The sequence below is a fragment of the Xiphophorus hellerii genome, chromosome 7 (assembly GCF_003331165.1).
Source record: "Xiphophorus hellerii strain 12219 chromosome 7, Xiphophorus_hellerii-4.1, whole genome shotgun sequence".
Lineage (NCBI taxonomy): Eukaryota > Metazoa > Chordata > Actinopteri > Cyprinodontiformes > Poeciliidae > Xiphophorus > Xiphophorus hellerii.
Window position 1 is genome coordinate 7,315,033 of NC_045678.1, and position 15,494 is coordinate 7,330,526.

The following is a 15,494-nucleotide window of genomic DNA, read 5'->3' on the forward strand; positions in this document are numbered from 1 at the left end:
CACTGATATCACTTTGATTTTGATCACTTATTGCAAAGAGTTATCAGTTTAGAGCCCTACTAACTGCGTTTCTATAACCTGTAGTAGGCCTACGACCCATAGGATCATTATTTAAATTTAACATAACATATGCCTATGTGTAGTGAATCATTGCATGTTTCATAAAGCAGCAGGGTGAACCTCTCGAAATAAAACGTGATCCAGCACATTTACCAGAAGGGCCTGTAGGGCTGGAAGCCTCTCCTTATTGGGTGTGAGGAAGTTTGGGGTCCCTGGTCGGTTTGGACCCCGCAGCCAGCAGCTCTGCAGTTTGAGCCACCGGGTGAGGAGAGAGGAGGGGTGGAGAGGGGGTGAATCTGCAAGGCTCAGCTCACCACGCCTCGGCACGGTGAGTTCGTCAGCCATATTGACTACCTCCTCTGCTGTCGTGGGAAGCGGGCGAGAGGAACTCCGCTGGCCCGAAAAGCCTGCGTGCTATCACCGAGCCCTCCGAAGTGCGCTCCGCGTCCGGTAAGCAGCGCAGAGGGGGTCGGCCGGGAAGGTGAAACGCTCTATTTTTAAACCCCGCCGTGGATATATAAAGCAAGCGCTGCCGGCTGGAGGAGGTGACAGCACGGCGCATCCTCAGAGGAGCCGCCTGGCGTTAGAGGTGAGTTTTTATCGGCTTCACCTGCAGACCGCCTCACCTTTAAGCCGCTAATACGGGTGGGGATTTGTTCGCTCGTCTGAGCGTGGAGGTGTTTTAACTCGGAAGGGCCGGTAACAAGTTGTGTCGCAGCACGTAGCCGCCTGAGTGACGGACGGACGGACAGCCAAGCGTAGGGGCCGCGTGCTCGGACGGCGGTATCCGTCTCACCGCGGTACCAAACCGGCTTTCTAACGGGAGGACGGGTGAGTCAGCCAACACCAGGTGGTGTCGCTTGTCCCTCCGGTGCTGTGTGTCAGTAAATGTTACGCAACAGCGTAGCCTTGGTAATAAGATGCTGGTTGCTTCTCGCTGAGTGACTGGGAAGAGAACTCGCTCAGCTTCATTCACATCAAACGAACAGGGTCACAACACCGGTTCCGGTTGGTCTGTGTTCACGGGTTCTGTAGTTCTCTAGACGAGCCTGAACGAGTCGAGCTTTGAAATGGGAAACTCTGCGGTTTGCTCTGTAGCTCGAGTGGAATTCGTGTTTGTAACTTTTGGAGAGACACAGTTGAGTTTATAAAAATTTTTTAAAAATGTGTTTGGGTCGCTTCACATCCCGCTGTTAGTCATTTCTCATACACCTTTGTCGGTCAGCTCACAGCCGAAACTTTCAAAAGTTTCAAACTTGTCAAGGCGGTGAGTCTCGCCTACATTGCGGGCCCTTTTTTGATTAAGCCTAATTGTTTACTGTCCGTCATGGAAACCCTACCCAGAGTCTAGTTAAGCTTTCGGACGTAAACGTCAGTCTTGAATACGCCTCCAGCAGCGCACCCGCACATGTTAGCGGACGCTGCGGAGGCACCGCGCAGGAAATTAGCGGCCGCTGATTGGCCGCATTTGTGCGCGTGAAGTGTTTTATTGGTTCATGTCCGCGTAGCTCAAGTAATTTTCCCGCCGTCGATGCCGCCCCCCGCTGGGACCAAATTACAACTCATTTGAGAAAGAGGCTCGGAGCATGATGACATGAGATAGGCTACCTTTGACAGCTGGTTTTGGATTTCTCTCAGCTGGGCTTTGTGTGTGTGTGTGTGTGTGTGTGTGGGGGGGTGTGTGTGTGTGTGTGTGTGTGCCCTGTTGAATAATCATCCAGGTTAAGACCGAGGAAGTAGAATTTTACCTACTTTGCTTTGCTCATCCATTATTATAATGTTTTTCTCCTATGTACATTCTTATTTTGAACCCAAATCTCAAAGTGAAGATTTCCAAGGTTTTCTAAAACTCTTTTCTGTAACATTGTCCCGTAGTACATAATCTAGGGCTGCAACTAACGATTATTGTAGTTAACCGTAACGCTTAATTGATTGATCTGACAATAACCTTTTTTTTAAAAACAATATTAGAAATGCATTAAAATATGCAAATAAATCAATAATTTTTTATATTAGGAAAAATTTTATTGCCTAAAGTTGCAATAACTGCGTTTCTTTAGTGAACACTGGATCATTTGTAAAGGATGCATTTGCAGCTAAAACAGTTAGGCTTTTGGAAGTCAACATTTAGCATCAACATTTTAAAAAATTTGGTCCTTCCTGTTTGCTTGACTTTGCATCAGTACAGCGTATCGCTGAACTGTTGACTTTTTTTTTAAATTAGCTGGATAGCAAAATGAGCTTGATTTATATTTTTATTTTTAAACAATACTTTGAACCGGATGAAGCTAAAAGTGCCACTAGATGACTTTTGGGTATAACATATTTACAAAGTTGTTTTTTTTCTTTCTTTTTAATCGTAAATGCAAAATGTGTCTATTTATTTGTGCAGTTTTGACTTACTTACTGTTCTGAGTATATTGTTCTTTCAGCAAATGGCCTTTTATTTGAGTCTGTATGCTCCCATTAACGATTAATCGATTGACTAAATTAGTTGACACATATTTCAATAATTGATCCATGACGATTAATCGGATGAATCGTTTCAGCCCCAACACATTCCTCCTTCATGAAGCATTTTAAAAAGGCCCCTATGTTCAGAAACATGATCAGTGGTAATGGACAATGACGTCAATAAAAAGAAAAATCTATCAAACCCACATTAGCATTCTGAAACCATAACATTATGACCACTTGTCTCATTGACCCGTCGAGGCCCAGACTCCGAGACTCTTGAAAGTGGGCCACGGTTTCCGTTCCCGGTGTGTTTGCGGCACATCTTTTAAGTTTAGTAAGTAGCGAGGCGGGGAGTGGATGGATCAGACTTGCTTGTATAAGCTATAATGAGCCTGGTTGGGTCACATCCTTTACAACAGACACCGTTGCAGGATCCGGAAGGAAATGATATGTGTCTCAGATTCAGTATGAGAAGCTGACTGATTTTAGCCTTCACACACCAGCTGCTCTGTCTGAATCTGATCTCAGAGTCGGTTTTACTCCCAAGTGTGTGAGGTTTTCGTCTCTGATCTTATTATTGTTCTCGTGTTTCTTCATAAGTTGATCCTTCGGATAACTAAAGTGCAATGCCTGAACACGGCGGGATAATTCTCCTCCTACGAAGCATTCCACACCTAATGACTCATATTATAGTTTTGAATGAGCTTCTAATTAGTTTCTGGTTGATTTTTCTTGCTCCGTTTTAATTTTTATTTTTGTGATTTAAAATGTGCGAAGGTGACTCAGAGAGTTATTGAGTGCCATGGAAACATAAAGGATAACAGTGTGACATTTTGCCTGCGCTTTGTGAGGTCCCGCCCCTGTAGAGGCCATTTGTGCTGCTGAACAAACACTTTGCTCCATTCACACTGCAAGGAATCGGTGGGATCTTCAGCGCCACAACTAAAGATGCCAAGCATAACGCTGAGGAAAGCGTCCTGCTGCTTCAGCAGCTGTTGGATGTTGACTGTGCGAATGTGCTGCCAGATGTACTTCAGGGCCCCTAAATACACGAGAAACGTTCATGTTTGACAGATTTCTTTTTATATTAACATTATTTTTAAGTTCTATTGATTTGGTTGTTTTGTGAGCAGACGGCCTGGTTCGCCTTTCTTTTCCTGATCGTTAATGCCGTGATTTAATGCTATTTACACACACATTTTAAAAGTAATGTGTCTATATACTTACAAGATAATCAAATAGCTTTTACTTAAAACAGAAATCAACAACTGACGGAGTCACAATAATGTTTTGATATTTTTATTTCCGCAGAGCTGAGCAAAAGTGCTGCACAGCAGGGGTGGACATGTATCGTATCGTTTATTATCCATCGTGGTGCATTTATCGTAAGAGTTTTGATTGATTGTTGTCACGATAAATTCCAATTCACGCCGATCGATTTCCCCCTCAAACTGTTCGTATCGTCAACGTTGTTTAATTATTTTCTCCACTGTTGGTTCAACAAGAGTGTCGTATAATTAAATGCAGCTACTGTTTGCAGTTTTTAGCGATAACGGCAAATTATAGCCACGACTCGGCTATAATTTGCCGTGTCGTGGCGTCGCAGCTATTCAGTTGCCTAAAAACGAGATAATAATTCTTATCATCGCTTTTGTTGTCACAATGCTACCACAAAATATTGATTAAAATAGCTGCTATGAGCAGATCAGGTAGGAGTTTGGGACTCGGAAATGATGATAAAAGTAGTTGCATCCTTTTATGACTGGCAATAATTCATTAGTGCATGATGTGCCTGTTTTTCACTATTATATCTCATTGTTCATCTACTGACGGATGATCAAACCAGCCTAATTAAATCATACAAATAATTTAGATTTGCATGATTTATTGTTTTTGTCTGTTCCCCCTCTCTTTTGAACCTAAACTGGATGACATAAGTGTTCAGTTTGGTGCTTTGCTCTAAACTAGCCCTTTATTTGAAGGACAGTTTTGTTGAGAGGCTTCAGTGTCCATTTTGTTTGTCGTTTCTGTTGTTTTGTTTATTTATTTTAGATATTTGAAATGCCTCCCAGTTCCAGGGCTAAATGTTTGTTAAAGTTTATAGAGCGTCAATAAACTTTTTGCATTACCACTATATTGCTTAAAAATGGTCTCAAAACAACAGTGTTATCGTTTATTGCAATTTATCGTCAAGAAGAAATTGTTATTGTGACAGGTTTATGTGCGTCGCTGGGATTTAAGAACTCAAATACAAAATCAACATCATATTAAATAAAACTTACTAAAAAAAAAAGATGTAAAATTTTATGATTTCATTTGTTTTTAAATGCATTAAAAAGTGGTGGACACATTTGTCAACAAATGATGCGACACATCAAATGATCTAGGAATAATAATAATCAGTTACAGTAATATGACGCATTATTTTAGCATCACTACTAAGCAACTTCTTCCAAAAAGAACGCTAAACGTTTAACACTTGGCGTTGCAAAGGAATATGCAAACTAGTCAGTTAAAATGATTCTTCATATTCAGTGTGTGTTGAATGAGTACATTCATACTTTGTCACAAATGCACCAATAAAGAATGATCCACCATTTCCACACTACTACCGCCACACAGCAGAAATATGAACTCTGCACACGGCGGAAAAACCAGCAGGAAGCTCATTCTTGCATTAGTTTGGTGTGGGTTGCTTTAGAGAGCCGTGCTCTACTCTTCTTTTCTCGATAAAACACCCCGTATCTTCTCTTCTAAACGGCATGTCGTCACTCGATCGCATTCTTGGCGTTGCAGAATCTACACTCGAGCGACGATTATAGTTTGACAACCTCAGTAACACCGGGATTAGAGTTTTGCATTAATCATATCACATGAGGACATTCAGGTCGCAATTTCTTAAAACTTGAGATGGATGTGTGAGAGAAGAGAGGGTGCAGAGGAGAGGAGAGGAGAGGAGAGGAGGCTGCATGAAGTTTAAAATTCAGTGTTCGCCTTTAGAAAACAGGATGAAAGGGTGTAGTGTGCTCAGGGCGCAGAGTTTTTTTCTACATGAATGGTAACCTGGAAGCTCGATCTATTGGGAATAACCTTCTGGCTTCACTGAAAGAACAAACACACACACACACACACACACACACACACACCCTGAAGACTTGTATATCCAGGTTTGTGAGAAGGTGCACTAACATGAGGACCCAGTCTGCGCTCTCTACCTTTTTTCGTTAGTGACCTAATGTGTGTGGTTGTCGATGGATGTTTATATTTTTTTTCTGCAAATTGGGCTAATTCTGATAGTTATCCTAAAAATGCATAAAAGCTAAATATTATAGCTAATCTTGTAATTTATTTATTTAATTTTCTAGGTTTTTTTTTCTTCTCCGTCTTGGCTCACCAAATCTTCTCTGTGTCTTGGTTTGCATTAGAATAAGTTGGAGTTATTTCACCTTTCTGTTCCCTCACGCATCTCCTGGCTGCAGGTATATGGGTCAAGTAAAGCTTTGAATACTTATAGCCTCCCCCACATGGTCTCTTTTGTTTGGGTAATCCATTCATTCCTCTTCTTTTCTTTCTCTCTTTGGTAACTGACGAGATGAAATAAGTAGGAAAAGTAGCATTTTGGTTATGCACTCGTTACGTACCGGCCATTTTCAAGACATGTACTTTAGATTTAAGCAATTTCTTAAAGGACTTGGGGAAATATTTCACTTCCTCGACATACAGTTGCTTTGTGTAGCTAAATGGAGATGGTCAAACTGTTTGGTGCATTTTTATTTCCAGACATGAGTCAGATTGTCCAGCTTTTAGGACTTAATAAAACATCTAATTTGAATGATACAAAATTGTAAACGTTTTAAAAGATGACCTGCTTTACGGTACAAGGTGGAGACACACCGATAAAGGATTTGAGATCACTTCCTGATCCACGGATCTTGTATATTTCTGAGCTAGAGCCAAAAATATCCTTTTAGTAGATTTCAAATTCTTCTTAATTTGTAAATGACAGCATTTGCTTTTTTTTTTTGCCTTCTTGTCGTTGATGGTAGTAAGTTGTTTATGTTTGGAGAATAATGTTTTAAACAATTTTTTGGGGGGTAAAAAAAATCCCTCCATTTATTTCAAATAATCTCATTTGGAAACCATGTCTTTACAATACATATTCATCGTGTGTATTCCCCAGGGCGTGCATACCTTTCCTCCCCTTTCCACAAGGAAACTTCATTTCTAAAGGCATCATGTTCAAGGACAGACAAAGACTGAAAGTTTCTAAAGGCAACAATGTTATCTGCTGAGATCAGCAGAGTGTCGAGTTGCTCTTGGCCTGAATGACTTCAGGAAGACACGTATTTGCAATACTTTTATGACTATTGATTAAATTTAGTTCTGTTTTTTTTTTTTTTTTTAAGACAATTTATTAATTTTTTTAAAGTTTTGCGCAATGTCTCCAATTCCATTAGCTCGAGCAGCTCAGGTGCCAGAAGAATAGTTGAAGTCCATTCAGCTGGCAAAATATGCCACGACTATGCAAAGTGTAAATGCATTACACTTGAAATATTAAAGCCTACCAGATGTTGCACCAGACAGTCCCTTGTGCTGTTGCACACACGGCTTAAAATAACCCCCCTGCCTATTTGTGGTTCAGTATTTGCAGATTTTTCTGACTCCAAGTTTTTTTTTCTTTTTGGAAAATCCACCCATTCAAAGATATTTTTTTTCTGTAGAACGTAACTACAATATTCAAAAGAAAACGAAGCTTGGGAAGCTGAAATGACTGGACACAATACTGCTGAGTGCTCTTGTCTGGCATTTACAAAGTATCCCATCCAGGAGCGCCATTGGTTTTCCTTGGCACTGATTGGCTGACAGATGTTAGCTTCTGCAATAGAGCTAAGATGGTTTCCTCTCTGCTTACTAAGGTACATTTGATGTTTGAACTATTACAAAAGGCATCTATAAGCGTCTGAGAGGGGGTCTCAAGTCTTTGTGGATTTCAGCTATTGACGGACGACTGTGGGGTCCACTGTGTTGTGATTACAGTTTAAAGTTTGATACTTTAGGCAGCTCCTACGGACTCCATTGCCAGTTTGACGAAACATCCTCAAAATGGACACATCTCGAAGGCCAGAACGTTCAATTTCCCACCTGAACGAATTGACCAAAACTTGAAAAACAAAAATGGTGAAGGAATCAGATGACCGGCATCCACTGAAGCCTTGCTCTCTCTGTATCAGCCTGACATGCTGTCATAGAAAATATATTTTCTAATAGCTTCTTGCACATCCCTGCTTCCTCTGACTTCATTTTAAACATCTCTCTGATTCTAAACACGAGCTTCCCTTGAAGCTCTTTGATACTATCATCAGTGACTTCCTCTCCGAAGAGTGTTGTCGGCGTAACCTGGAAGCTCTCGTGAATGCAATCAGAAAATCATCCATGAAGTCTTGGCGAATCTATTGCAAGCACATTTATGCCAAATTCATCAAAAATGTTTTTTTCTTTCGGGTTCTGACCAGAAGAATGTTCTAGTTGAAGCCCATCAAGGCTGCATTGTCCCAAACGATGAAAAGATGGCATTAATGGAAACACCTTAATGGTAGAGATAAATAATAGTTGGTTGAACGAAGAGAAACTGCAAAGGCATCACATTTACACGAGACAATTTACAAAAACCCAACACATTACAGCTGTGCTCTAAAGCTCATTGTTTCCACTAGCTTACACTGCAGATTGTCCATTAGCTCATGACAGAATAATTGATGGGTTTCCATATTAGTGGAAGAGCACACGGTAGTTCAGGTGAACAAATTCTACTGTATGTATCAGATACGGACAGCACATTTATTTAAATATTCTTTCTCCTTTTTGGCTAGCAATATCTGCAGCAGCTAAAATGATTAGTTAAGGCTTTGGTGTGGAACATCTGGAATATTCTTCTGCAGCACCATAGGAACTATGACTGTCTCTGCAGTCAGTTTGACTGCTGCTTAACAAGTTTAGCTTATGGTCTCAGTCGTAAATGACTGAGACCAGGCCAAGCCCAGTCCCACAAGGGCCTGGGGGGTTTGGATGTCCGTTTGGCAGAAGTCATCAAACATGATGTAGAGAGCTTATTCACCAAGGTTTATGATGATAAAAGTTTGTTAGCTTAAAGAATATTTAGTGCTTTTCAAATATGTGCAAAACGTGGAGCAGAATCAGGAAAACATTCAGGATGGCTAAGGGAAATGCGAAGCCTGTGACCCACATTGAAACCAGTGGATTGTCTGATAGGGTTAGCATCGAGCTAAAGGTTTGTTTGTTTGTTTGGCAGGTATGGTCTAAATCTTTAAAATGCAAATATTGTTGTCCCCAGGTGTATTAAAGCAATAATATTCATGCTCCACCTAAATGGGCGTGAAATGATTAATCGGATTAATCGTGATGAATCTGCTATTGGAATAACCGCCAACTAATTTAGTAATTGATTAATCGTTAATTGGAATGCATACCCTGAGCCGCAATTAACCCAAAACTGTACAAAAATGTTTACATTTTGCATTTAAGTTGAAATAAAATAATGAAAATATCTATCCACGTCTCAAGTGGTGACTTTTTCACATAGTTCAAATTACTGTATAAATACATAAATAAAATAAGGAATCTCCTGTTAAAAACCTTTTTGCTAACCAATAGTCCAGGAGAGAGGACTGAACATTTCATATGTTATTAGAATTATTTTTTTCGCTACAGAGCCATCCTTTGCTACAAACGTTCAAGCCAAAGGAATGCTAAGCTATTGCATTTTAGGCAGTAAAATATTACTTTTCTAATTTAAAAAGGACATTTTGTCTTTTTATGTAACTCTAACATTGTATAAAAAGGTTTAAATGTGCAGAATGCGGCAATTTATTTATTTTTTTGTCCGATTAATCGATGGCTAAAATAATTTAGTTACAGTCCTACACCTAAAGTTTGCTTAAGTGGGGAAACAAAACTTTTTAAAGTTCTATAGAGTTTAGAAATGATTAAAATCAAATATTCCCACTACTGAGTATCTGCTGCCCAACCACCTGCCTTCAGAAGACGTCTAGTCAGTAAATGGAGTCCATCTGTGTCTAAACTAATACCAATAACAATCCAGCTGTGCTGCGAAGGCCTTGGGGTGTTTCTCAGGGAACATTAGAGAACAAACGGCATCATCAGCCAAAACACTCGTGGGAAATGGGAAGATCTGCAGAGATTGAAAACTCAGGTGGGAGAATCAGGACAACTGAACACTCTGCAAATCCAGCGTGGAAATAGCTTAATACAGGAAGAGCCCCTGTTGCAGACTGCACAAGACTTGAGACCCTCCAGCTGGACGGCTACTCAAAACATGCATTCAGAGATTCGACGGAACATGAATTCACTTTAGATCAAAGTGAATTCATGTTGGATTAACCCAAAGTTCAGAGTGAAGTCCAATAGGGAATTTGTGGCAGGATGAGAAAATGTATTTTGTTCTGATGTGCCAATCTGATGGATTTTTGCAAAGATTAAACTCTTCTGTGTAGAAAACCTTCACAATTGTGTTGGATTATTGCATAAAACCCCTAAAAAAAAAAAAAAATGGTTGTAATTAAGCTTGTCGCAACAATCAACAAATCCGTCGCATGATAAATTAAAGTGAGCTCATATTATTTGAAGGGCAATTTTGTTCACAGAGACTTCATGATCCATTTTATTTACGGTTTTGGTTGCAAGTGGTCTTTTTTTATTTCCGTTTATTGTTTTTGGTTGTTGTGTTTTATTTTGGTTATCCCAATCTAGCCATCTTCCAGTTCCAGTGTGAGGTTTTCTTTCCAAATTTAAAGTTTGTTGGTCTTGAGAGAGCAAACTTGCATTATAGCACCATTATCAAGATGCAAATTGCAAATGGTTCTCAAAACAACATTATCATTTATCGCAGAATAATTGCTGGGACAATTTATCGTGACAGGCCGGGTTGAAATGCTTCAAAGTGTGAAAAGGTTGAAGGAGGATGACGGCTTTTTCCCAGGGTAGTATTTGTTTGACATTATTGCACTATTTTCTGCCGTCTCTGATGGCAAACTGTTCAAGCTCGTCTCCATGTTGTATTCTGCGACTGTCCTCGAAGCTTTCCACTGAGCCTGGTTTAATTCTCCGCGCTGACACTTGAGAGACGTCTATTTCTGGCCCAGCACATTGCAGAGATCTGGCACCTTCGGGACACTTACCAGCTCCTCTCTTTATTGTACATTCCCACCACCTTAAGCGTCTCGAAGGTCGAGATAAAACTGCCCTCGCCGGCTCCTTGTGGAGAGTGAAAACCGGTGCAGAGTAGCAGAAGTTTGTGTTTTTCTTTCTCCCCGTGTTGCCGTTTCAGTTTCTTCCTGTGTGCTTTCTGTTGCTACAGCTGAGGATTTCTCACAGCTGCCACTCGGCCGCTTTTCTCCGTTTTTTTTTTTTTGTTGGCCATTGTCACGACTTTTTAATGGCGGTATGTCTCTGCGGCGTTCTCTGTTTGGACGTTTTCTGCTGCAGCCAGCGTAGTGGAGCTAGAGCAGCAGCAGCAGCAGCTGTGTGTTACATTGAGATGCTGCGAAATCTGCAGACATACCAAAAGAAATGGCAGATTTTGAACATGCTTTGATTTTGAAATCTGACCAGTTTTTGATTTGAAAATTTTCGATAAAGGAAGAAAAAGTTCAGGAAATTTTATTTATTTTTTTTTTAGTTTGCTAAACGGACACAAATGTTTAATTTCAAGCAGATGATCTTATAAGTAACTTATTTGCTTATTTGCCTTCACACACACATGCACTTGAGTGACATCCCATTCTTAATCCATAGGCTTTAATATGACATTGACCCACACTTTGCAGCTCAAACTACTTTAGCTCTTCTCAGAAGGGCTTCCACAAAGTTTTTAAGGTGTTTATTTGAATTTTTGGCCATTCTCCATTTGGTCAAAAATTATGTTTCATTTCCATTTTTCTTTTATTATGCTTCTAAATGACTAATATCATCTTAAATAGCTCTAAATGTTATTAATGCACACAACACTTGTAGTAAAAAAAACGACTTCTTTAGTGATCTTCATGTGTTTGGAGTCATTGGAAAGCTTAGACACTTTCAGAATCTTTGGATGACTCCAAACGCCCCAAGTTGACATGTTTATGGTTTTGTCGGAGCCAGTCTTATTTACAGAACACCACCAGCCTTCTTGAACGACATATTGTCACCTCAGGTGGCAAGACGTTGTGTTATTGCGGAGCTATTTTACGTTTGGTGGTCCGTGAGTGTTTAAGTGGTGCTCAGAGTCAATTGATGCTACGCTTCATGAAACTCCGTCCGGTACGGTTGATGTAAGGCCACAGAAACCCGTCCCGTTGCGCTCCGTACACGCTGTCCTCTCTACTCTGCTCACCTCAGCATCTGCTGACTCTGCTCTGGGATTTTGCGTGGCCTACCTCTTCGCGGCTGAGCTGCTGCTGTTCCCACTGGCTTCCACTAATACCTCCGACCGTTCTTTGTTGGGCGATTCAATGCATCACGGAGTCCTTGCTGGAGGAATTACTGTATATCTGACGTAAAGCCTGCTGGACCACCAGGCTTGTAGTAGACAATGGGGGGAAAAACCCTAAAAAAGAGCTAATCAGAAGAAATGTAAATTAATTGATTCATTATTTTTCTTGTTGTTGTTTCTAAACATATTTGGGTTTTTATTTGTGTTTTAGGCGGCGGTGCCCCAGAGTGCGGCAGGAAGACGGAGGACGACTTCTTTCAGTTTTATCAGCGACGGGGAACGGGAGGAGAGAGAAAGATGCCCAAACCGGTTAGTACCCGATGTGCTGGGATTACAGCGCGGATTAATTGGTGTTTCACAGTCAATCCTGTTCTCTGCCGACATGCAAAGTGCTGCGTGTGGTGCATGTTTAGACCCCCTCCACACTTTGTGCTATATTAAGTCGTCTCAGGAAGGAAGTTGTTCCTCTTCAATTACAGGGAGGTTGTTCTGCCATGCACCGCAAAAGCACAAGATCACAAAACTAACTTAAGACACTTCTTGGCAAGATGTAGGAGTTAGTTTTAAGACACTAATTTCTTCAATATTGATGGAAAATTATTAGTTCCACTGGAAGATTTTTTCATTTATAACAATTAGTTTTTTCTATGTTACAAGTGAAATAACCTGCCAGTGGAACTGGTATTTTTCCTCAATAGTAAGTAATTATTGATTTAAATCAAGGTCCTGTATCTTGCTGAGAAGTTACTTTTTAGTTTTGTCTTATTTCAAGTGTACTCAGACATCTGCACTGGAAACTAGACCAAAAGATTGATTTCTTTGCAGGGTGGTCCTAGTCTTTAAAGTCTTTTATTATCTGTGGTTCAGAGATGTTCCAGAGCTGATGTGAGCAAGGGGAAGTAACTGCATTGATATTTAGGATGTTTTAAAGAAGAAATCTACCATTTGTGGACTCCTGATTGCTTTCCACATCGTGAATGGAAAGCAATCAGGAACTATCAGTACATCAAGCTTTGCAATTCCACTTTTCAAAGAAAAAAGAAGAAAAAAAGCCTTGTGGGGGTGGAATTTATTGAAATGCACATTTTTAGACCCGCTTTTACGAGCTGTGTGCCAAAGACGCTCTCTTGTTTATCCCTGAATCACTGATCCCACATGAAGCTGTGGGGGTAACTGAGACTTGTTGTTTATCTCCAGAGCGTGAGTTAGGTGATTGGTGCCACTCATAACTACCATGCTGCTTTAAGTTTCATGCTGGTCTGAACCTTTCCAGCAGTCGGACACAGAATGTGTCCGACAGCTAGTTTTGGGAAAACACACAGATTCACTAAGAAGTACGACAGTCAGACACTTTATTTCTAGAGATTTGCACAAAGAGACTATTTTTACATTGAGGGACACAGGAAGCTTTCATGTTCCTGCGACACGTGGGCTGAGATTGGGCTGCGACAGAGTTACACTTGATCAGCTGGAAGCTAAAGTAGATGATCCATCCGTCCGCCCGCCCGCCCGCCCGCCCGCTTATCCGAGGTCGGGTCGCGGGGGTAGCAGCTTCAGAAGGGAGGCCCAGACTTCCCTCTCCCCGGCCACTTGTTCCAGCTCTTCCGGGGGAATCCCGAGGCGTTCCCAGGCCAGCCGAGAGACATAGTCCCTCCAGCGTGTCCTGGGTCTTCCCCGGGGCCTCCTCCCGGTGGGACGTGCCCGGAACACCTCACCAGGGAGGCGTCCAGGAGGCATCCTGACGGACTTAAAAGTTTGATCACAATGTTTTGTAATATTATCGTGATGACGATAAAAGTGAGATGTTTGTTGCTACTTTTTTAGGGACCTGTAAGGCTGTGACCGTGTGTCTGTCCCAGAGCGAAATTCCGTGAAAGAGATGTACGGAGCCCCGTGCCGGAAGAAAAACGGCGAGTGACTGAGGGTCACTGCGCGTAACGGAAACCCTGTAAATTCTAGACACTAACAGGTACCATAGAATTGCACAAAAATCTGTGAGGGACGGCGGAGTCCCTGCTCGAAATTCAGTGAAAGAGGTGTAGGAGCCTTGTGCCAGAAGCCCATTAAAATGCTGTTTACATCGTTTTAAACTGTGTGATTGTGAGCGTGAGTGGGAATAAAAATAGCAACAGGTATTTTGTTCCATATAACACAGTAGGAGTGTAACAGGTAAACCTTCTATGGATGCAAACTCGACTAAAAACCCACCTGTTTAGGATTGTATTTGAAACGTAATCAATTACAAATTTATTGATGGAACCTGAATTAATGTCGTGGTTTGATTGTTGATTCTATGTTGCATTGTGTTTCTGTGTTTGATATGATGCAAAGCACTTTGAAATGCTTTGCTGCTGAAATGTGCTATACAAATAAGATTTGATTTGATTTTGATTTCTGCTCTTGTAAAACATTGTGGTGCGCTTTTAAAAAAAAATGTAATTACATTTTTTTTTTAGGAAATGAGTTACAAAAAAGTGCGCAAAGGACCTGCATCTAATCATTTTCGCAAATTTATTAATATTTGTTGACGCTTGCTCTCATTGAACAAGCGTTTGAGAAAACTGTAAAACTAACAATCCTGATTCCCGACAATATGGACAATTTTACGGGGCTTAAACGTCATTAATTGGATTTTGTGACAACAATAAATTAAAACTCTTGTTGCGATAAATTTGTCACGATAGACGATACAATAAATGTCCATCCCTAAACTGAAGAAATATTGAAACCCAAGTACTGAATATTGCGGTATTTCTACTAGAGCACAAATGAATCAGTTGGCATTTTTATTTCTTTCATGCGAGACTCATTTCAAAGATAAATGCATTTTCCATTCTCCTTTCCCTCCTGCTGAACAGCATTTCTAACAGAAGACATCGACTAGACATCAGTGAAAGCTGTGATCGTTGTATACGGCTTGTTCTGACTTTTTATTTATCTCGCTACACGCTGGCTCCTCATGTAGTTACAGAGTCTGTGAGTGATTGTTAGGTGAGTGGTTCATTAATCTTGGTAATGGGGAATTTGGCCAGGAACAGTTTCTGCATAGAGTCCAGTGATATGTGATCAAGATGAAACAAAGCAGCAGTGAATCAAAGGTGAAGGATTAATTAAATTCAATAAATTAGTCATTCAAAATAGAGTTTTTGCTACTTTTAATGCTTATTTTAAAGTGTAACGTTAACTGGACTTTCTCTGGGATGTTTTTAGGCCCAGTTTTCAGCAAAACCGTAACATTTTTTGTTGCCGCTCGTTTACACGTCTCCAGTAATCAGAGACTTTCTTTTGAAACCAGGTCTGAGTGAGACTTTGCTGTGAAGTTCTCCGCAGGTTGGGAAGCGCATGTACAGCATGAGGTGGAGGCTAAGGGTTAAAGCGCATCGACGACATGCCAAATCACAGCGCCGTACAGTGGCCTGGCATGACAACTGCAGCTGATTTATTGTTTCAATGGCGACAGAGAAATGTT

General features: G+C 40.8%; 1 protein-coding gene across 2 annotated transcripts in view; it reads left to right on the plus strand.

Moving 5' to 3' along the window:
• The first annotated feature begins 355 nt into the window (after nt 1-355).
• Nucleotides 356-15,494, plus strand: part of LOC116722832 (radixin) — a 77,609-nt gene continuing 62,470 nt past the window's right edge. The window contains exons 1-2 of one of the 2 annotated variants that reach the window (XM_032567167.1): nt 356-649; nt 12,237-12,334. In XM_032567167.1, the coding sequence (XP_032423058.1) occupies nt 12,323-12,334 (12 nt within the window). In that variant the 5' untranslated portion in view covers nt 356-649; nt 12,237-12,322. Of the gene's footprint in view, nt 650-723; nt 892-12,236; nt 12,335-15,494 lie in introns of those variants that run through there. The other variant, XM_032567165.1, reaches the window with a different exon arrangement.